Below are 22,984 nucleotides of genomic sequence, written 5' to 3'. Positions count from 1 at the left end.
TGAAAAAATGTAGAATTCCTGTAGGTGTTGGAAATCATCCTGGACACTGCAGATCAGAGTCAAGCAGGCCCAATATCATGCTTATCCTCATGGGACTGATGTACTATTGGTAGTAAAGACTCTGAACAGTTGGGTTTTAAGAAGAGCTGGGGTAAAGAAGAAGAGCTGGGAAAGGCTGGGAAAATAGCATGAAGGAGCTGTGACTGAAAGTGTAAGTCTGAAGAGGGCATGTTTCATCAGAAACTGGAGATGTCAGGAGGTCCGGGCATATGGAGTGTATGTGCAATGACAAGTTCATGACCAAGCCACAGGAAGATCCTGGTTGGGGAAAGAGAGTAGGAGGGAATGTGTTTGCCACAGAGGCAGGGTGTAGGGGGGTGGGGGTGTAGGGAGGGACACTGGGAACATTGGTGGTGGAGAATGGGCAATGGTGGAAGGATGGGTTTTTGAACATTGTTTGATTGAAATGTAATCACGAAAATTTGTAAGTCTGTAATTGTATCTCACCACGATTCACTAAAATAAAAAAAATTTTAAATTTAAAAATTATTTAAAAAAGAGGAGCACGAGGCCAAGGTTAGAAGTAGAAGACGGAAGTTAGAAGATAACAGACTACAGAAACTACAGAGGAGAGACTGAGATCAGAAACAGACCAGAGAAGACACTACAGAGAAGAGAGTCAGATAGAGACTAGAGAGACAGAAAAGAGCACAACGACACACATAGAAGCAGAGCACAAAGGAAGAAGATAGAGAGCGCAACAATGAAGAGAAGACAGCAAGAAGAGGAGGAGGAAAACTGAGACTTTGGAGACTTTGAGGTTTTCAAGGAGACCAGGATGATGGAACTCTGATGACCGAGACTATGGCCATAACAACGACTGTGGCTGCACTGTAGAGGGAGAGATTAGACGACACTGGGGAGTCCGCCCATCGCCCATCCTTTGCCCGTTATCCTGGGTCCTGAGGAGGCCGCTCCTGGTCCACCAAACACCATCGCCATGTCCTCCCTATGCCCAGCCTGTGTATGGGCCTGCCTTCGCAACAACCCACCATTCTTATTTCCTATGTATTGTTTCTTGTGTTGTGAAAACTCATACTCACTGAGGAAGATTGGTGTTTTTCTGTGCTGATTTACCAATTGTGACCTTTGCGTTTGGATTCTTGTGCTCAACATTGCTTTTCTGTTTTGTGGGGAATGTTGATTGGAGTAGGGCTTAATATGGTTCATGTGGTCAGGCTGCCCTACTGAGTTTTGAATAAGAGCCTCATTTGTGATTCTAATGGGATATGATGGAGATTACATAGATGCCACTTGAAAGATCACAGCCCCTGGACTGCTAACCTGAAATGTCCGAAAATTGCAGCCTTGCAGATTGACTCATTAAACCAGTGCCACTGCCAGCTTGGGGCCCATGCCTGTGTACAGTCCCACTCAGGCACTTTGGAGATGAGCTTTTTAACCTTTTGATAATAGCACAATATAATATTGATCCCCCCCCCAAAAAAAAGAAAAAGAGAGTGGTGTGAAGGGATTAATGTGTAAAGCTATTATACTGGCTGCCATGTGAAGGGAAAATAGCACTTTAGAAAAGCAAAAGCAGAAATCTAGCATTACCATATATGTAAGTGGCTGACATGGGAGATGGTGGTGGTGGAGGAGGTGAAGAAAAGTGGAATGGCTGGTGATGAACTTTGGAAGTCTTTGGAGAGCCCTTGCAGATAAATTGAGTGTGGGTTAAAGAAAAAAATCAAGAAAGCTCTCTATTTTTTGGTTTGGATGATGAAGAGAAACTTAGGAAGGGCTAGGAACTGATTAAGTGTGGTGAGAGATAAGCAAAAGGTCTTTTCTATGGCCCTGAATACCTAAAAATCGAAGACCACCATAGGGGATAGTGTGTCACCTGTGTCTGTCATCACTGTCACTGTCATCCCGTTGTTCATTGATTTGCTCTAGCGGGTACCAGTAACGTCTCCATTGTGAGACTTGTTGTTACTGTTTTTGGCATATCGAATATGCCACGGATGTCTGTCATTAAAGTTAGTAATTCAAAATAATCTCACTTTCAATATAGACAATGATAAGAAAGCATACAACTAGCAAAATGTCATAAAATGACACATATCCATATTAGGGATAAGTGAAAGCAAAATACAATGAGTTTTTTTAACCTTTAAGCATAAAAATACTGACAGTTCAATGGAAGTTTTATTTAATGGCCTAAGTGAATTAATTGTGGGTTCAAATTCTAACTTTTCCATTTACTTTCAGAAGTGATTAACTTCATTCTTAATAAAATGAGATAATAATCAAATAAGGCTATTCTACTATAAACGAAATGCAGTACGACTTTTAGATAATGCCTGATTATGGTGAGTGCTCTCAAGTGTGTTAATGTAATTAAATTTTAGTGTTGCGTAAACATTAGCCAATTAAAACTGGTGGAGGATGAGGAGGCCTGAAAGGGTTAGAGAGGTCATGTATGTGAGGCCCCAGGTTCAATCCCCAGTACCACATGGACTTTTCCCAAGCAACTAATCCTGGTGATCCCAGTACTGTTGAGCCCAAGTACCACTGAGCCCAAGAACTAAACCTTCTGTCCCACACTTCAGAGATGGCAATGCTGAGTGTGACCTGAGCCCTCTGGAGCTCACCTGAGAGGAAAATCAAAATGTTTTTTAATCCTTACTATGTTTCAACCTGACAAGCTACCAAGAGTCTATTGCCCACATGGGAGAGCCTTGTGAGCTCCCCATGGTGTATTTATATACCAGATACAGTAAAAGATACATACATACCTCTCGGAGAGCCTGGCAAGTTACTGAGAGTATTCCGCCTGCATGTCAGAGCCTGGCAAGCTACCCGTGACATATTTGATATGCCAAAAAGAGTAACAATAGGTCTCATTCCCTTGACCCTGAAAGAGCCACCAATTGTTGGGAAAGACGAGTAAGGAGAGGCTGTTAAAATCTTGGTGCTGAGTGTAATAGAGATGTTACTGGTGCCTGCTTGAGTAAATCGACCAAAAATGGGAAGATAGTGATACAGTGATACAGTGATGTTTCAACTACTGTTCTAGAATCAAACGGGTATACAGTGAGCAGAAGAGCAGGTTATGTAGGATCAAAGGAGGTAGAGACTAAATAAGAAAAGAAGCCTTCAAATCAGGCAGCCTCGGAGCTTGAGATGCATGTTCTAAATGGCTGTTTCTCAAACAGGCAGTCATACAACCCCTGGGAGTCCCCAGGATATTGCAAAGGGACCACAGGTGGGAAGTCTCACAAATATGGGTCCAAGGCACAGACTAGAGAGCCAACTAGTAGGACAGGGGGACACAGGAATAAAAAAGGGTCAGAAGGGAACTATGGTCAGAAAGGCTGACCAGCATTGCTCCTAACCCCTGTATTATCTCTCTGGCACCATTACCAGTTTTTTCTGGTTTTGGGAGTCACACTCAGTGGTGTTCAGGGTTCATTCCTGGCTCTGTGCTCAGTGATCACATCTTTTGGTACTTGGAGAACATATGGGATTCTAGGGATAAAATGGGGGTTATTCATGTGCATAGCAAGTACCCTACCTGCTGGACTATCTCTACAGTCCCTGAGACAACTCTCAACAGAGTGACCTCATGTTCAGTTCACAACTGGTGGCATTTTGTCTGGCTTAGTGTTTTGGAACTCCTAATGTGTTCCGGTTTCATATAAACACTTTATAAGGGATGGGTGTTTGAGCATTGTATAACTGAGACTTTAACCTGAACGCTTTGTAACTTTCCACATGGTGAATTAATAAAAGAATTAAAAAAAACTTTATGTGAATATTTATAGTGGCATTAGTTATAACAGCCAAAGCCTGTAAATACCTTAAGACCCCTCAGCTGGGGAGATTGGATAAAGCAATAAGTGTTACATAGCATGGAATCCTGATTAATCACAGAAATGAGGAAGCTACTGAGAGATGAATCTCAGATGTGCTGTGCCAGGGGAGAACTGCAACACATTGTCTAGTTAGAATTAAGTGACTTTCTGGAAGAGGTAAAGTTGTATGAGCAGAGATTTGGCCATTGGTTGCAAGGACTGGAGCTTTGAAGAAAAACTGACTTGACTTACCAAAAAGCTTGGTGGGAGGGTGTTTCAGAGCTCCTGAATGTGTTCTGTATTGGTGATAGAAATCACAGGATCATGTGTGTGTGCCAAGAATTCAGAGCTATCTGGTATAAATGAGTGAATGTGTAGAAATACTTTAATAAGGCACTATATGGTGACATATTAGTAGGACATTAGAAATAACTGCTAAGCAGGAAGACAGCATGAGTGGTGAGTGGTAGAACTTGAGTAGTGGTGTTGGGCAGCATATACTTTTACTGAAGGGTAAGACTATACTCCTGAAATGGAAACTTACAGAGTACTATAGACCAGTGTAAACCAATTTAGAAAAGTGTTCTGATTTGAATGAGAAAAATAGTCTTTGATAAATAGTTTTGGAGCAGGAAGAGATTCAGCAGGAAATGGAGACAGAGTAGGGATAAAATAAAGAGAGGCACTTAAAAAAAATTTTGGTTACACCCGGCGATGCACAGGGGTTACTCCTGGCTCTGCACTCAGGAATTACTCCTGGCAGTGCTCAAAGGGACCATATGGGATGCTGGGATTTGAACCTGGGTTGGCTGCATGCAAGACAAATGCCGTACCTGCTGTGCTATCGCTCCAGCCCTGGCACTTTAAATTTTTTTTAAGTGAGCAAGATAGTATTTATAAAATGTAATTTTCATTTTGAAATTTTTCAATTTTATTTTCATAAAGTTCTTCACAATAATTGATTACATTCAATATTTCAACACCAATTCTACCACCATTACACCTTTTCACCACCATTATTTTGAATATTCCCACCACCACTCAAGCCTCCCCCATAGGCAGATGCTAAATAACTTATTTTGTATTGTTTGTTATGAATAGTATGAAATGTTGTGGCCTTGTGCTCCTGGAGTTCTGAAATTTTAAATAATTGGGGTCTGGAGGTAACTTTGTGCATGCTGCTCTCTTCTGAGATTCATTTGTGAGTCTTTGGATCCTGGTCTTTAATTTGCTTAAGTGGCTCTCAGAGGCATGTACATGGTACAGTTCATGGGCATGACTTCCCCGAAACCGGAAGAGCAGGAAGATGGGAGGAGGTGTGAAGCCTGGAGTTTTAAGTCATAGGCCCCACATACCTAGGCTTTTCAGCTAATTCATTCTCTGTGTGGGGAACTTGGGATGAGCCTTTGAAGATCAGCTGTGAGCATGACATCTGTTGGATTCTGAAGGTTTGCGGCTGAGGGGGTTCATTTGGAGCAGGTGGAGGGACACATCTGCCCCGCTCCATGGTGCCCCAGTGAAATCAGCCTGGCTGGGGATGAGAGACATCTCTGTGGTTTGCTGCTCCCTTCTGACATTCAAAAAAATGGAATTTTCTTAGAAGGACATTAAGGAAGAGGAAGAGAGGAAGTATATGTTCAAGAAAGAATGTGGACTTCTCCAGAGAGGAAAGAACAAGCAAAGAGACATAGAAACAAACAAGTAAGATACATGTTCAAGGGAGAATGAAGGCTTGAAGAGCACGCTGAACTCTGATTTTGGTTCTTTTGGTTATTGGTTTTCAGGTCACACCTGGCAGTGTTCAGAGTTTACTCTTGGTTCTACACTCAGGAATTACTCTTGTTGCTGCTCAGAGATATGGGAGGCCAGGGATCAAACTTGGGTTGGCCGCATGCAAGACAAGCAACCTACCAACTGTACTATCGCTCCAGTGAAGAGGGGGATATGATTTATTCCATAGATAATCTTGGGCAGTGCGTGCTCATCATCCCTGGTATGGGGTCAGGGCATAGGAGGTATAACTGTGATTCAAATTAAATTGCTACATGTTCTGTATGAAAAGGTAAGTATGTGTACCGCTTTACACAGTGATTCTATTCTTGGGACTATGTCTTAAGGACAGATGGAGTATAAAAATAATAAAAATGCATCTTTTAAAGAAAGTTTTTGTGTCACTTCAGGCTTACTCCTTGCTCTGCACTCATGGATCACTTCTAGTGAGGATTGGTGGGGGGGTCCATTTGGGGTGTTGGGGATTGAGTCCATGTCAGCTGTGTTTTTTGTTGTTTTGTATTTTTTGCATTTTGGTTCATACCCAGTGATGCACAGGGGTCACTCCTGACTCTATTCAGGACTTACTTCTGGTAGTGCTTGGGGGACCATATGGGATGCTGGGAATCAAACCCAGGTTGGCCACGTGTAAGACAAACACCCCATCCGCTATACTATTGTTCCAGCACTGATCAGCTATGTTTAAGGCAAGCACCTAACCTTCTATACAATCTCTCCATTCCCAGACATGAACATTTTTATGTGGAAAATTATTTTAAAAGACAAGATCTGAACATATCTTAAAATCTGACAATAGGGGGATTAGCAGTTAAATTATGGCACACTGGTAAATGTGACCATTAAGATGATTAAGTATTTATTATATATAGGGGAATATGTGGGAGTGATCCACGAAGTCAAAAATGGAATCACGGAACTCATTCCCAGAGTGTAAAAATGATCTGAGATACTGTATATTAAGCTCTTTCTTAGATGGGGAGCATGATGTATTTTGGTATTTTTCTTTTTCTCTGTACAATAAAGATTCATTTCTTTTAAAACAGTGTGAATATATTTAGAAAAAAATAGATATTCAGGATAAAACTAAATAATTATTAAACATAGCAGGCAAGGAATCATTATATTTATTGAAAGATTTATTTTTAACTAATTGATTTTGGGGGTGTGACACGCCTTTTGGTGCTACTCCAGCCTATTTACATGTAGGTCCTTCATCACTCTTTTTACTCAAAGTAAAATAAAAATAAATTAGTTTTTGCTACTGAAAGTGTACATGTGTCTGTGTGCCTGTGTGTGTAATCCTTTCCAGGTGTGGTCCTGTGTATGCGATCTGTCCACCACGCTGTAGATAGATCAGAAAAGTAAAGTGGGCTCTGGAGAGCTGTAGTCCTTTGTGTTATTTGGTACATGGTCACAGAATTCAGCACCACAGATAGCGACAGTGTCCCTGAGCATGGATTAACCAGTCCCCAACCAATGAATCAATTTGTAACTATGTTGTGAGGAAAGTGAACTTGTAACGTTTGTTTAGTTTGAACTGCTTCAAGCTTTAGACTATTTACAATTATGCTTTCTAAGAATAAACATATGCAAAATCAATCAGGAAGCCTGGCTACTCCAGCAGATGAATACTTTGCTATTTGTGAATTTCTGTACATAACTTCATCTAATAAGATTATTAAATGTGGTGGATTTTATAGATTCAGACAATATGCTTCCTCAATAAAAATTGTGAACTAAAGATTGTTTGCATTACCATTATTCTTACCATTAACTTTTGGGTTAATGCCATACATTTTCCCATATCTCTTAGTTCCCATGAAGGATAATTTATTGCACAGCTATAGTTCATTTGGGTTTCTTTGGTAAATAACTTCTACTCAGTCTGATGGAATTGCACTTGCATTTAGAGGTATTGTTCTGAAATATTTATATAACAGTTCATTATTGATAAAGTGACAAATTCATGAAACAGCAGACCTGGCATCTGAGGTAGGCTGGACAGAAGTATTTTTCATTTCTTTAAAATAATCACCCTTTTTATCTTCCAAAAAATTCTCCATATGGATATGGGGAGATAATATAGCAGATAAGACACTTATCTTTCATGGGGATAACTCTGGTTAAATTCTTGGCACCATATAAGGTCCCCTGAACCCCTCTGAGAGTTATCCCTAAGCATAACCAAAATAAAAAAAAATCCAAACTTTCTTTTGTTTAAATTTTAAGTAAAGTTAATATAAAATTATAAAGTCTATAAATAAAATGACAAATATCAGTAATAAGAACTTGTTTTTCTATATAATCTCTCCTGAATATTTTGGAAAAGCCCTCTTGAATTAGAGGGAAAAGGTTATCTTACCAGTTACCCATTTGAGTAGGGTAGCTTTACAATATCTGTCTTGAAAGAATGGGAAAAATAAAGCTCAGAATATTTAGAAAGAGGTGTAACTGTTCATCTTTTTAGAGCTCAGTTTTTAAAATTGCTTTATCCCAAGTGCCTTCACACTCAAATATGGGATAAGGAAGCATGTGAGTTTTAACCTTTAACCTACTGAACTTATATTTTTTTGTTTTGTTTTGTTTTGGGCCACACACGGTGGTAGCTTACTCCTGGTGATGCTTAGGGACCATATGAGATGCCATGGATCAGATCTGTGTAGGCCACATTCAAGACATGCCTTACTATTGTTCTAGTCATTAAACTTAAACTTAGAGTTAAATTATAGGAATGAAAGAATAATACACATGTTTGTGTGTGCATATATATATATATTGCTCATATAATTTTAAAAATATGCCAGTATATTACCTAGCATATTCCCCATGTTTTTGTGGGAAGAAGAGGAAAGAAATTTGAGGAAAGACTTCATGAGATCTGCTTTAAGCTCAGAAGGTAGAAGAGAGAGTATAATTTCATGAGCAGATGTATTTTAAGTAGAAGAGCAAAGAAGATGAAGTCTGGAAACAAAAAGTTTTAACAGTTATCAAACCTTATATGTAAATTGAGACATTTGGCTTTAGTCTGTCATTGAGTCAGGTGAATTAACAAACCTGTTCATAGATCTGTCATCTCTGTGCCATATACTGACTTTCTCTTTATCTGAGAAAGAGAAAGTACACTGTATTTTCTGCAAAAATTTGTGTCCAGAACAAACATGAGAACAGGAGATTGAAGTACAAGATGGTGATGAAATTGTATAGGAGCAGCTAGATGTTATCACTCTGCTTTAATGATTCAAAAATAGATGCAGTCAGTGAAAAAGTTCTAGATTAGATAGTCAAACTTTAATCAGATGGCTAACTAGGGACGGTAGGGATGGCTGAAGATGTGTCTATTGCTAGAAATGGGCATCATTTATGGTGGTTGTTAGCTAAGAGATCATGCAGTGTATCACTTGTATCACATGGCAGTTAGTCTGAAAGTAAGTTTTTGCTTGGTTAAAAGCATTACCCCTGATTATCGGTGTGGTGTTGGATTTATGCATGAGAAGCTGTTATTAATAGTATCACTCGTATTACTTGTCATCCCGTTATTCATCGATTTGCTTGAGCGGGCGCCAAAACGTCTCCATTCATCCCTGTCACGTGCTAGTGTAGCCCAATGGCATCTGCTCGCTCCAGGAACACAAAGAGCCTCAAACCGTTTCTTCTTGGTGAAGAAGTCTGACCATCTTGTAGGTGGGTGGCAATGTGGTCTTTTGACATTTCGTGGAATCCAGTTGGTAACAGTTCTAGTCCAGCGGTCATCTCTGAATCACATTATATGTCTGGATCATCTGATTTCCGACGCTTTGGCAAACAAGACAGTGTCCCTGATTCTCGATTGTCGACGGAGGTCGGAACCCCGGATTCCTTCTCTCACTTGAGTGGAACATGATACTCCAAGCATAGCTCTTTCGATTCCTCTTTGGGATACCCAAATAGCATTCTCATCCTGTTTTCATAGGGCCCAGGTCTATTAATCTTATTAATAGTATTGTAAACAAAAAATATTTTTTAAAAAAGTGAGACTCTAATCTCCCTACATTAAAAAAAGCATTGGTTGTTAATCTCAGTTTTATAATCCAAAGCTAAGGACTTGTCATCATTTGATACTACTTATTTCCTTGATTTATTTCTCTGCATATCACAGAAAAGTGAGATGATTATCTTGTTGAGTTGTTCAGGGTGGGAAGGAAAGCATGAACTAGAAGTTATGTAAGCTATCTTCAGTCATCCCTAGTTAGCCATGTTATGACCAAGTTATGTAAGGTCAGTGGTTGAAGATTTTATCAGACAGGTGATGGTGAGGTACCAGGAAGAAGAATCTGGTAATGTGAAGAATAAGAACATTGTGGCCAGAAAAGGGAGAGGATAGTAATTAAAATAAGTTTGGGAATCTCTGGCCTTGAGAGTAAGAATGTTAGTGATCAATGATCAGTAGTGTGCCACATTGGAATAGCCTCCATCTTTTATTTTAAAACGTCAAACCTATTTGCATGTTTCTATTATGGTAGAATAGGATAACTGAGATTTCCTCTGTTATTTTTTACAGCAGTTTTTTTCTTTATTAGTTGTACATACATGCTTTCTTTTTCTGAACAATTTGAGAGTTACAGACATGTCAAAAATCATGCTATGCCTAAAATCACAGTTCTTCTAAGAACAAAGTTTGTCTCCAAAGCCCAGTCAAGAATCTTGAAGTGCATTGCATGGAAGTACCCATCAGTTTCTGGAAATGAATTTAGGCCATTTACTTTATAAAACTTTCTCAATTTAAGTTAATCTTATTTTCGTGATTAATTTCAAATTGAATGTGTATTTAGTGATGTAAGACACTGAACAAAGCTAATATCAAGAGCACATGGTGTAGTTTCAGTTTTTGATGTTAAGTCTGGCTAATTAAAATGATCTGTTAAATTTCTCCATTGTAAAATAAAAGTGTAAGTTATAAAAATGATGTAATTTGTAGGAATGCATTTTATTACTCTATATGTACTCTGTTCCAATAATGTTTCACCCAGTGTTTGTAGTAACTATTGGTGTCTCTCAAGCAAAATAATTTTTACTGTTGATTACAAAATGGTGATTTTTCTCATTCTATAGTTTTCCTTATACTTGATGATTTTCTTCTGTGAAGAGCCTCTCTATTTTATCTATTTTAAAAATCCATGTCCAGTATAAACTTCTGAATTTTTAAGATTTTTATTATCCATTTATTAGAACAATCATTTTGGTATCTCAGTTTTCTTATATTCAGACAGAAGGATCCCTTTGAAGAAATATATGCATTGAACAACTAAAAAAAAGTTAAAGTGATGAATGAATCTATATTTATCATGCTATTTTATCCTGAGAATCTCAATTTGTTAATCTAATGTGATTATATTTTTATTTCGTTCTAGGTCTCATGGATTAACTGACTCATTCTGTAGGAACCTAACGGATAACTTATCCTGCTGTTATGTCAAGACAATGCATAGATTGAAGATCATTTTGGGAATGATGACCTCACTATTACCATGTGACATTGTTAGGAGGCAAAAGGCAGCTTGAGAATTTCTTTTGGAGCACATTTCAGCTTGAAGGAAGCCCCTTCCTGTCTGATAAAACTTCAGAGCACACAGCCCCCACTGAAGGGTGAACAATGAGCATCCCAGCAGCTCCCAAGAAGTGTTACACTCAGTTGCGGGACAACAGAAATGGAGCAAAAAATAATAATGAGAGCCTCCTAAACCTGGGAGACACAAATGCCAATGAGATCATGTTTGAGGTTGCTTCCTCTCATGATAAATCTGAGAAAGGCAACTTGACTGATGAGATTGGAAACGCAAATTCAGCTGAACCAGAAAGCAGTACCCTTTTCAACAAGGAATTTCACCAACTTCAGGGCTTTGGGAAAGGATCTCTGGCTGGCCCCACTGGCCTGAAAGATCCTAAATTTGTACCACCTGCTCAAGAACACAATGAAAAGCACACGATTGAGAGAGGCACAAATATCCTGCACCCCCCTCAGAGTAGTCAGGGACTGAATCTAGCAAGTTGTAGGAATCTTATGGGGGAGGCAACTCCAGAGGTTTTGGCCAAGAGGGATGCGGATCTTCCCTGGCATGTTCCCAAGGACAAGCTGGCCAAGACCCTGGACAATGAGGAACTGAGAAGACATTCTTTGGAAAGAGCAAGCAGCTCTGCTGTTGCTGGGGACACGCTTGTGAGGGAGCGTGTTGGGAACCTGAGCCACCAGCTTCCTCCGCCCGCACCCCTAGAGTCTCCTCAACCTATCCGTCCTGTGCCCAGTAGTAGAGAGGGGCCCCAGAAGACATGGCCAGCTCGTTCTCTTGGGGCAGCATTGCCAATAGCTGAGAGTACCTCTGAGGGAAAGAGTCCATGTCAACCTAAAGCACCTACCTCAGAAGCCAAGGAGACCAGCACCTTAGAGGTGCAGATGGAAGGGGGATGTGTCCCAAAGGTTGGTAGTGAGAGCACACCAGGCTCTGCCCATCCAGAGCCAGCTCTGAATTCAGTTTGGGCCTTGAAGGAAAGCCCAAGTCAACCAGAAGCACAATCAGAACTGGGAAAGGCAGAGCCCACACTGGAGCGGAAATGGCTCCCATCCAGGACCATGAAGGGACTGAGGCCAGGCCAGACAGAGAATTTGGAATGCCTTGAGGAGGGTGTATTGTCTCTTGAGAGAAAGGCAGCAAATGGGGCCGCATACCATGAAGCCACAGCTCGGGGGATGCTGAGTGCTCCCTCACATACTGGGCTCCCCCACCTTGGAACAGGGAAAGGAAGAAGTGAACTGGGAAAGAGAGCGGCCCAGGGCGCTGGTGAGGAAGAGACTCTGGAAACTAGTCCCAAACGGAGTCTTGCTTCTGTGGTTGCTGCTACCGATCAGCACATAGGCCGAATCCCACCAAGCACAGCTAGGAAATGGGGTGAAATGGAACCCAGCAGCATGGCCCCAAGTGATGTTCCTGCAGCTTCTCTTCCTACCAATCTAGTAAATGGCAGATGCCTGGATATTGGTGAGGAGAGAAGGACCGAGAACAGGGCTCCAGTTTCCACGTCAGATCCTTCTCTTGGAGCAGTCAAAACTGGGGTTCCAGAGCCCCTTGTTTCTCAGAGTAGCAGTAGAGAAGCAGAGGAGAACAAAGAGATGACTTCATCAGTTGCTCAATATGGAAGGCTTCTAGAAACTGCTGCTAAGACTGAAAGCACCCCAGGAAGGGCAGATCCTCTTGTTGTCCCAGCACCCCTGCACACAGAGTCAACTGTGAATGTAACACCCCAGCCGGCACTAGCCAGCAGCATTTCTCAGAACTTGAGTGTATTGGATGTGGATACGGGATCATCAGCGGTTGCCACACTTCCCGCTGACTCTGCACAATTGTTGAATACATCCCTGAAAGTGCCTGAGAAGAACGCCCACTCCAGTGAGTTCCCCAAGCCTGTCTCCGCACATCCTGAGAACAAACCTTCCTTCCTTGAGGGTATGGAAAATCATCTGGCTGAAAAGACAGAAGAAGAAAGGACAGACCCCAAGCCCATCATTATGCCAAAGCCCAAGCAGGTGAGACCCAAGATCATCACCTACATCAGAAGGAATCCTCAGGCCCTGGGCCAGGCAGACACTTCCGTTGGACTCATTCCAGTGGGCCTTCCTTATGACCCAGCTACATGTAGCATGCCTCTCCCCAAGGAAGAGAAGCCTGCAGAGGGTGATCTGAAGCCACCTGCCAGCCTCTATGAGAAATTCAAGCCAGACTTGCAGAAGCCCAGGGTGTTCGGTTCTGGATTGATGGTGTCTGGAATCAAGCCCCCAGGACACCATCTCAGTCAAATGAGCGAAAAGTTCTTGCAGGAGGTAAGAAATGCCATTGGGCTATCATCTATTAGTTGAATTACTGAAATTTTTTTTTTTTTTTTGCTTTTTGGGTCACACCTGGCAATGCACAGGGGTTAGTCCTGGCTTTGCACTCAGGAATTACTCCTGGTGGTGCTCAGAGGACCATATGGGATGCTGGGGATTGAACCCAGGTCGGCCTCATATAAGGCAAATGCCCTACCTGCTGTGCTATCGCTCCAGCCCCTGAAAATTTTTATTTTAATGCATTTTCAGTGAATTGTGGAAAAATCCTTTTGAAACAATGGCATATTTTGATAGATACACTTTTATCAACTGGATATTTGTAACTAGAGATTAGAGACAAATGAACATTTTTAGTGAAAATAATTTTTATTGAAAGAAATAGAGATATGAGGGAGGGGAAGAGAGAAATAAATGTTCAAGACTTCTTGGGAAGGAACTGACAAATATTTTTAAAATGTTTTTTATTGAAATATCGTTTCCCTGCAATATTATGTAAGCCTTATATGAGCATCATTATAAATCAACATCTATATATACTAAGAAAAGTAAGTACATTTTTCAGTTTTAGAAAACAAATCCTAGTAGTAGTAAACCCACCTCTTGATTTGTTTTGAGATGACATGGTTTACAAAAGTTCCCATATTATCATCTTGTACTTGCAGTGCTACTTCACCACTAGAAGCAATAACCCTTGGCCACTGTCCCATTTTCTCCTATTCCCATGCATGACCTTTCTTTAAGATAGGGAACAATTGAATGTTTTTTTACTCAAGGTGAAAAGGAAAATTCCATAATAAAGTGAAAGACATGATCAGTAATTCAGAGTTCCAGGGGTAGTTTAGGGAAAAACAAAATAATTTGACAACAGATTTAACTTCCAGCAAATAATGTTCTTAGTAAAATCCCAGAAGGAAGTGACTTTCCTAACTGCACGGCAACAGCAGAAGTGTGGAAACAGGTTAATATCATATTTCTGCTTCATCTGTTTTTTTATCTCTCTCTGAAGCAAATTTACGTTATATTGAAAAACCAGATATCATGTGCTGGGATTGTGTGTTGAGGCCATGGTATTTTTCAGGTAAGTAATAGATCTTTCTAAGACTTTGTAAACCTGCTGATTCTCTCATCACTAGTCAGAAATATGAAAGGAATGGTGTATGTAGTCTGGATTCCTGATGTAATCCTTTTATTTTCTTTATTTTTAATTTAGTCATTGTGATTTACGGAGTTGTTCATAGTTTAACTTCTGTATATAATTTTCTAACACTGATCCCATCACCAGTGTCAGCTATCCTTCTCCAAAAACTACCTTTACCTCCCACCAAGCAGCCTCTCTCTTTGACAGGAACACATTTCAGTTTGATTTAATGTAGATTGGATCTTATGGTTTTAGTTTTATTGGTTCTGTGCCTCAGATAGATAGTTAAATAACATCACTTGACCACCAGTGTGTCTGAGAGTCCTGCCCCCGCCACTGTTTTTTTTTCCTACTTCTATTTCCTTTTACCCTCTTCAGTTTCTTTCCTTCTTTATCCTCATTTTCATAGTCCAGGTTCCAGGGTACTCTCGTTATCCTCCTTTTAGTGCTTGCTGTCCCTTTCCCTTGTTATTCTTTTTGTTTTCTTTTGTTTCCTTCTGGGTGGCCACACCTGGTGGTGCTTGGGACTTAGTCCTGGCTCTGTGCTCAGGATTCACTCCTGGCAAGTTTGGGGTCCATATGGGGGTACCATGGATAGAACGTGAGTCAGCCACATGCCTGGCAAGTGCTCTACCCAATGTACTATCCTGTTCCTCTGATCCTTGTTATTCTGTATACCAGATATAAGTGAGTTTATCTGATATTTGTCTTTCTTCTTCTAACTTACTTCACTCAACATATTTTCTAATCCCATTCAAATTGCAATGAATTGCATGATTTTAATCCTTCCTTACAGTTGCATAGTGTAGGTGCATAGTATACATATACACATATACACACATATGTGTATGTGTGTATATATATATATACATACACATACCACCATATCTTCATTATCCACTCATCTGTTGTTGGGCACCTAAGTTGACTCCATATCCTAGCTATATGCTAAGTGCTGCAATCAATATTAGTATGCATATGTTTTTCTGAATGAATGTTTTTGTGTCCTGGGTCTGCTTTATTTTTCTCCAAACTTTCCTCCTATTTGTGTAATTTAATATTTTTCAGTTGTTTGTTGTATATATACATAAAATTTTAAAAATATGTCATTCCTGGATTTCATTGTGCGCAATAGTGCTTAACAGTTCTATATGGTCCCTATTCATTTTTTAAAAATTGGTAAAGTAAATAATATATTTATACAATTTATCCAAAAGAAGTCAAGGCTTTTTATTAAAAATACTTTTATTCTAAAGCCATATCTACAGCATAAGTATTAATAAAAAATTGACAAATATAATAGTCAAAGTAGCATGTCAGAAGGAATAGCACATAAAAATAAGGGAATGTTAGAGGTTCACTATTGTAATAGGGTTACTATATTTAAAACTTTATATTTTTAAATATTATATCATATTTAAAATGTGTTTATATGCATGTGTACACCCATCTGGCACATTTACACTTGGAGATACAAATATATACATATATATACATACATATATATACAAATGTATATATGAGGTATTTCATTTTATATAGAAAATATTTCCTTTAGCTCACATGAGAGAAGAATATTTATTCCAAAGGGCTGATACCATCCTGATAATGAAATAGGTTATGTCCACGTTCAGTTTACATCACCAGACAGCTAGGCAGTAGCCATAATTTGAGAAATCAGAGTGAGTTTTCTCTGATATTAGAGTATGAGAGTGTAGCTGAAGCAATCCCTGGAACATATAGATTTGGAAGGACATTTTCTTGCTGCTTTTGTACCCCTCCTGGTATAGTATTCTTGAGTCTGCCTCCATGGCCCATGCTTGGGGATCCTTGTGATGCAGTGAATTGAACTCAGGCATCATCTACATTATTCTCTGACCTATCTCTGGTCTGGGTTAGCATTTTATAGGAGACCAATTATTTTTCCTCTCAGAGTTGGTTTAGATGCATCAAAAGTCTTCAGTGACAAATATACTTTTGACTACAAAGGTTTTATTATCATAATGACGTAGACCTATCATATGAGGGGAGTCATATGAAGTTAGATGAGTGTGCATTTAAGTTCGCTTCAATGTTCAAATAAATGCACCTAATAATTTTAGAAACCCAGGTGAATGGAAGAAAATTTCAAAATAAATAGATTGTTCAAGTTGGCCAGAATTCCTCCTCAATGGGACAACTTCGCATTTTGAGTAATTTCATTTTCATGCATATGAAGGACATAAATGTTAGACAGTATAAAATAAAGTTTATGACATTCAGAATGGCCAGTTAAAAAGAAGGCTAGAGTGATAGTACAAGGAGCAATGCACTTGCCTTGCATATGGCTTACCCAGATTTGATCCCTGGCACTACCCATGATTCCCGAGCACAGTTTGGGTGATCTCTGACTACAGAACCAGGAGGAAGCCCTAAACAAACTGGATGTGGTTCAAAAAGTTTTTTTTAAAGAAGGCTGAATCAGACCGTTTCTCCTTAACACATATTTGATACTGCAATTGGTGTTAATTGGTAACAGCCAAATAGTACATGCCTGCGTGAATGTATTAAATCTCTTCAGATCTGCCCAGACCCCTGAGGAACAGACTGAATCCTTTAAAATGTCTTAGCTTTTAGGAAATGATCAGCCTGGCTGTTACCTCCCTGCCCTCCTTTCCTTCCTGGACCTTCCTCTGCTGCCTTTAGAGCAGGTGCACCTGTATGAATGTTCTTCACCCAGCTCCCGAGGAATCTCGCTTCAGCCAGGTCCTTGGAATCCCACTCCCCTTGCTACTCTGAATTTGTAGGCAGCCTTCAGCCACAGCTGCTTCCCCACCTCCTCTCCTGAGGGAGGCTGCTGAAGGAATCCAGGGCTACATTTTCTTTGACAGGGGCTCATTTCAGTTTTGAGGCTGTACACCATCCTGTTCCCAACGTGTTACAGGGTGACCCTGCCCAGTCCCAAAGGTGATTGACACTGGGAAGAGATTGAGTTGAGGAACCTGTGACAAGGGAGGAGACTTTATTGGGAAAGGGTGCTGGAGCCACAGGGTAAGGGGCCTGGGGAGGAGGCTGCTCTGCCTCATGGGTCGCTCACAGCCTGGGTTTTTCAGGGAGCTCAGCTTCCTGAGTCACAGGTTCAGTCTACTTGATTGTGCCCCATTTTGGTTCCATCTGGAATCCTAGTGGAGGCAACGCAGCTCTCAGTCAGGATGGAGTCTAGTGTGAGGGTTTCTGTGAGTCCTGCCAGGCCCTATTATGGGATGTGGCCTGCCCATTCTTCCCAGGCAGTTTTGTTGAACAGTTCAGCTGGGTCCCTGTTTGGCCTCAGAATATCCCACTATGAGTGAGCAAATGGGAGGGACTGTCTAAGAGTGGGTGTTTGGGGTTATGGGTCTCCTAACAAAGTAGTGTGCAGGGAAGGCATGTTCTGGCCAGAGTCTCACTCACAATACCCCAGTCGTCACTTTGTCTCTAAAAACCAATCTCTGTGCTTGGTTCCTGTGAGTCTTTTTCAGACTTCTGTGAACTCAAGACTCTTAGTCAAGCGGGGAAACACCACTTCCTCCCCAGGACTGCAGATACCAAAATCAGCTCATTGTATCACTGAGAAAGCAGTCAGCTTAGACAGGATAGGGCCTCCTCAGAATGGCCAATGTTCTGACAAGCAAGCCTCTGGAGACAGTGACAATGACATCTAATCCCTGGGCTGGCTGCCCTCCCTCCCTGGTCCCAAAGCAGGCCATGCATATCCCTGAAGTACTTTCATCTGCAATATTTCTTCAAGTAATTTGGTGCCCCCTGAAGATCCCATAGATTCATCTCTGCAGAGATATTTGAGAGAAATTATTTGCTTATGGAGACCAAGGTTATGTTATTGTTTGCAGTCATTTCCCTCTGATCCTTGATTTTTTTTTTCTATATTGCATCTGTCAACCCAGTTTCGATTCCCCCACCCCTCTCAGAGAGCCTGGCAAACTACCGAGAGTATCTCTCCTGCACGGCAGAGCCTGGAAAGCTACCCATGGCGTATTCGATATGCCAAAAACAGTAACAACAAGTCTCACAATGGAGATGTTACTGGTGCCCGCTCGAGCAAATTGATGAGCAACGGGATGACAGTGATACAGAGATAACAGTAATTGCTTCTGCCATGAAATATGGAATTTTTCCACATAATATGCAAAATCCTTCCTCCAGTATTTTCTATTGTTAATCCTTGGAAGTCACCCAAGTCTCACAATGATGAGGGAGAGAGGGGACATTCGTGGGGGCTTTAGCAGTTGTAAAGCATCAGTGATCCATTGGTACTGGAGTGCAATGCTGAGTACTGTCCCAGCCACTGGCTGGCCACTGCTTTCCACCCTAAGGAGAGCCTCCAAGGCCCAGCTCCGCTCCTCTGGTTGCCTGCCAGAGCAGAGAAGCAGTAGGGGTTGTGCAGGTTAATTTCTATACTACTCTTTAGATGAAAGTGGAGAGTAGATTGACCACTGACCATTGGTCCTAGAGCTGCAATTGGATGTGGCCCAGCAAGACCTAGCCCATGTACAGGCTCAGGATGGTCATATCTAAGGCACACGTTTCAGTAAATTCTTCCACGTTTGGAAGAATTTACTATGTCATCAGAGACAAATCACCCAGCAACATGGCAGACATTGAAGCCACTGAAATTATTTATTTAGGCCATTTTTGAGTGATGGCATGATGCGATTTGATCCCTGGAAATGATTCTGTTCTGAAGAGTCTAGTAATTACTGAGATTAGCATCTTTTAGTCCTAAAAACTTGACAGATGTATGTTAGATATGGTAGTCATTTCATGAGAGCACCTGCTGAAAGCAATAATAAGCAATGATACTAAAATTTGGAACTAAAATTAAAAATAGAGGGAATGTGAGTATAATAGAAAAGTCATAAAGATTGATAGTGGGAGAGTAAGTAGAGAATGGTAAAATTTTTATCAGAGAGCAGATGTAGAATGTTTTTTGACAGGAATATAATTTTCTTGGCCTGAGTACAGGCTATTCATTATAGCAACCATGCATATTTTATAGTGTGATTACAATAAAAATTTAAAGGCCTAATATTTTGTTTCAGTAATGTCAATTTCAGGAGAATTTTGTATCTCCTTTAACATTAAAGGAGTATCAAATTAAGGGTTTCTCTTTTCAATAGCTTGGATCAAACCCATTAAAGAATATTGTTAGCAATGATTCCTGAGTAGATAAAAACCTGACATATAAAATGTATTGTGACTTAAAGCAGAGTTAGTTAACAGTTCAATATGTGTGGTCTAAGACAATTATTGTGCTCTAAGACAACACATGTGGTCTAAGACAATTATTTTATTTTAAATAAATAGATCTTGGGTTCTCTTACTATTTCACTTTTAATCTGAGAAAACATTGATACAACACAAACAGGCTTTTAGAACACAGAACTGATTACATTAAACATAGCCATAAGTTATTTTCTTCCCACTTGTTAGCTACAGAAAAAGTAATAAGCATTATGTTATTAAATTTAAGAAAGGCAACCTGATTACTATATATAATGAATATATATTGATTTAGGCTATGCACTGGGTGCTGCTCCAAGTGCTCTGAATTCAGCAGGCAAGGTCTTACCCACGACCGTTTGTATCAGTGAAACTTGCTCTAACCTTCCTGGGAACACCTCCTTACGGAGGAAGGCAATTAGGGGAGGTAATGTGCAGTTTCGTGTTCTTCATTATCTAAACAGATTGTAGAGTCCTGAAAACATGTTTTTCCCCCATTAACTTTTCGATTCTTCCAAATAAACTTTTCTTACTCATTAAAAAGTGCTTATTTTATGTCCTAAGTAACCTAGTAAAGACTTAGGTGGGTGAAGTTCCTTATTGATTTGTCAGACTAGGTTACCATAAAAACGTGTACTTTTTATTTTTTAAGAAAAGGAATAACGCACATCTACTAAATTCTTTTATTTTTTATTGACATAATTTACTTATAGTTGGCTGTGTAAAACCCAGTGACATAGAAAGCTATCACATTTTTTAAAATCTCAAGTTGAGCTCTTTTAATCTCCCTTTGAGATGTAGTTACATTGAGTACTAAATCAGAGAGATCATGTGGTAGTGTTGTCAACTTAGACATGGGCATGTGGACTCAGAGAAGAGAGGTGGGCTGTGCTGCAGAACAAATGATTATTAGGGCTACTTTGTTCTTTTGATTTAGTTCAGTCTCACCTGATGCCACTGCATTCTCTGAGTTTCTAATTATTTATCCTAGGTTACAGAACGCCCTGGAAAGGAAGAATATTGCTCTCCTGCCTATACGCATTATGAAGTTCCCCCAACTTTCTACCGATCGGCCATGCTCCTTAAGCCTCAACTGGGATTGGGTGCCATGTCCCGTTTACCATCTGCCAAGAGCAGGATTTTGATAGCAAGTCAAAGATCTTCAGCCAGTGCCATCCACCCACCAGGACCCATAACAGCTGCGGCCACTCTCTACAATTCCGATCCAACAGGTAACCCACACAACAGGTGCTCTTCTTTCCTGCCGCAACTTTCAGTAGTATCATGGGAAACGGTGGTAATTGTCTGAACTATCAGTGCCGTAACCCTTCAAGAGGAACCCTTTTCTCTTTGATTTACTCATTTATTGTCAGAATATTTTTTGCCCTTTATTTTATTTTTATGGTATGTGTTGTGAGAGCTCAAGGTCGCAAAGTTCTTCTTACCTGGTTTTAGTGGGGCTTCACTCATGCATGAGGTTCGGCCCAAGTGTCTGGAGACCAGCCTGGAGTGTGGCAGTGGCTGCATAGTGGATATAGTGGGGGTCGGCTGGTAAGGTATTTATCTGGCTTGGGTAGGGTGGGGCCTCTGGGTTTGACCCCCTCCCTCAGATGCCGAAAATTGGAGGAGGCAGACAGAGGATCTTGAACTCTAGGTTTCGTTGAACCTAGAGTTCAAGGTCACAAAGTTCTGCTTACCTGGTTTTGTGGGGCTTCACTCGTGTGTGCGGTTCAGCCCAAGTGTCCAGAGAGCAGCCTGGAGCATGGTGGCGGCTGGGTAGTCAGCTGCGCGACACACCATAAAACATTTAATACCCTTTATTCCCGCACCATATTTGATGGGGTTCAAATATGGAGTGAACCACCATGATAACACCTCTAAGAGTGATTGGAGGCTGCCCTAAAAGCCTCCACCCCTCTCGGAGAGCCTGGCAAGCTACTGAGAGTATCCTGCCCACATGGCAGAGCCTAGCAAGTTACCTGTGGCATATTCAATATGCCAACAACAGTAACAACAATTGGCCTTATTCACCTGACACCGAAAGAGCCCCCAATATGGCAGCGTCAAGAAAGATGAGCAAGAAGAGGCTGAAAAAATATCAGGGACAAACTAGACTGCCAAAATGAAGAAAGACTAAAATGATTGTCTGTACTTTCAACACATGTACGCTGGCATCAGAAGCATCCATCGAGGACCTGATGGTGCAAGTGTAGAAGAAGATCAAGTACGACATCATTGGTTTGACCAAAATGAGAAGACATCAATCACATCACGCCATTTTTTTTTATAACTATAATCTGGTCTTTTAATATTTTTCTGTCAGCAAGTGAACACAATAAAAAAGAACATGAGCATTATGAAGATCCATGACTTGACTGATATTTACAGATTACTACACAGAGAAACTTCAAAATACACATTATGTTGCAGTTCTGATGCATAATTTTCAAACAAAATGATATATTTTAAGTACCTTTATTTATTTTTTTTATAAAGACAAAATTATAGCTATTTATTTTTTTTAATTTATTTATTTTTAATTAGAGAATCACCGTGAGGGTACAGTTACAGATTTATACACTTTTGTGCTTATACTTCCCTCATACAAAGTTTGGGAACCCATCCCTTCACCAGTGCCCATTCTCCACCACCCGTAAACCCAGTGTCCCTCCCACCCTCCCCAATCCCATCTCCCCCCCACCCCACCCTGCCACTGTGGCAAGGCATTCCCTTCTGTTTTCTCTCTCTAATTAGCTGTTGTGGTTTGCAATAAAGGTGTTGAGTGGCCGCTGTGCTCAGTCTCTAGCCCTCATTCAGCCCGCAACTCCCTTCCCCCACATGGCCTTCGACTACAATGTAGTTGGTGATCGCTTCTCTGAGTTGACCTTTCCCCGGAACGTGAGGCCAGCCTCGAAGCCATGGAGTCAACCTCCTGGTACTTATTTCTACAGTTCTTGGGTGTTAGTCTCCCACTCTGTTATTCTATATACCATAGATGAGTGCAATCTTTCTATGCCTGTCTCTCTCTTTCTGACTCATTTCACTCAGCATGAAACTTTTCATGCCCATCCACTTAACTACAAAATT

The 22,984-nt window shown here is 40.6% G+C and overlaps 1 protein-coding gene across 3 annotated transcripts in view; it reads left to right on the top strand.

Moving 5' to 3' along the window:
- Positions 1 to 22,984, top strand: part of MTUS2 (microtubule associated scaffold protein 2) — a 645,452-nt gene that overhangs the window by 222,821 nt on the left and 399,647 nt on the right. For all 3 annotated transcript variants that reach the window (XM_055124406.1, XM_055124395.1, XM_055124399.1), the window contains exons 3-4: positions 11,036 to 13,497; positions 20,889 to 21,129. In XM_055124406.1, the coding sequence (XP_054980381.1) occupies positions 11,278 to 13,497; positions 20,889 to 21,129 (2,461 nt within the window). In that variant the 5' untranslated portion in view covers positions 11,036 to 11,277. The remainder of the gene's footprint in view (positions 1 to 11,035; positions 13,498 to 20,888; positions 21,130 to 22,984) is intronic.

The sequence above is a fragment of the Sorex araneus genome, chromosome 1 (genome assembly GCF_027595985.1).
Source record: "Sorex araneus isolate mSorAra2 chromosome 1, mSorAra2.pri, whole genome shotgun sequence".
NCBI lineage: Eukaryota > Metazoa > Chordata > Mammalia > Eulipotyphla > Soricidae > Sorex > Sorex araneus.
This window is presented reverse-complemented; position numbering and strand designations above follow the sequence as displayed.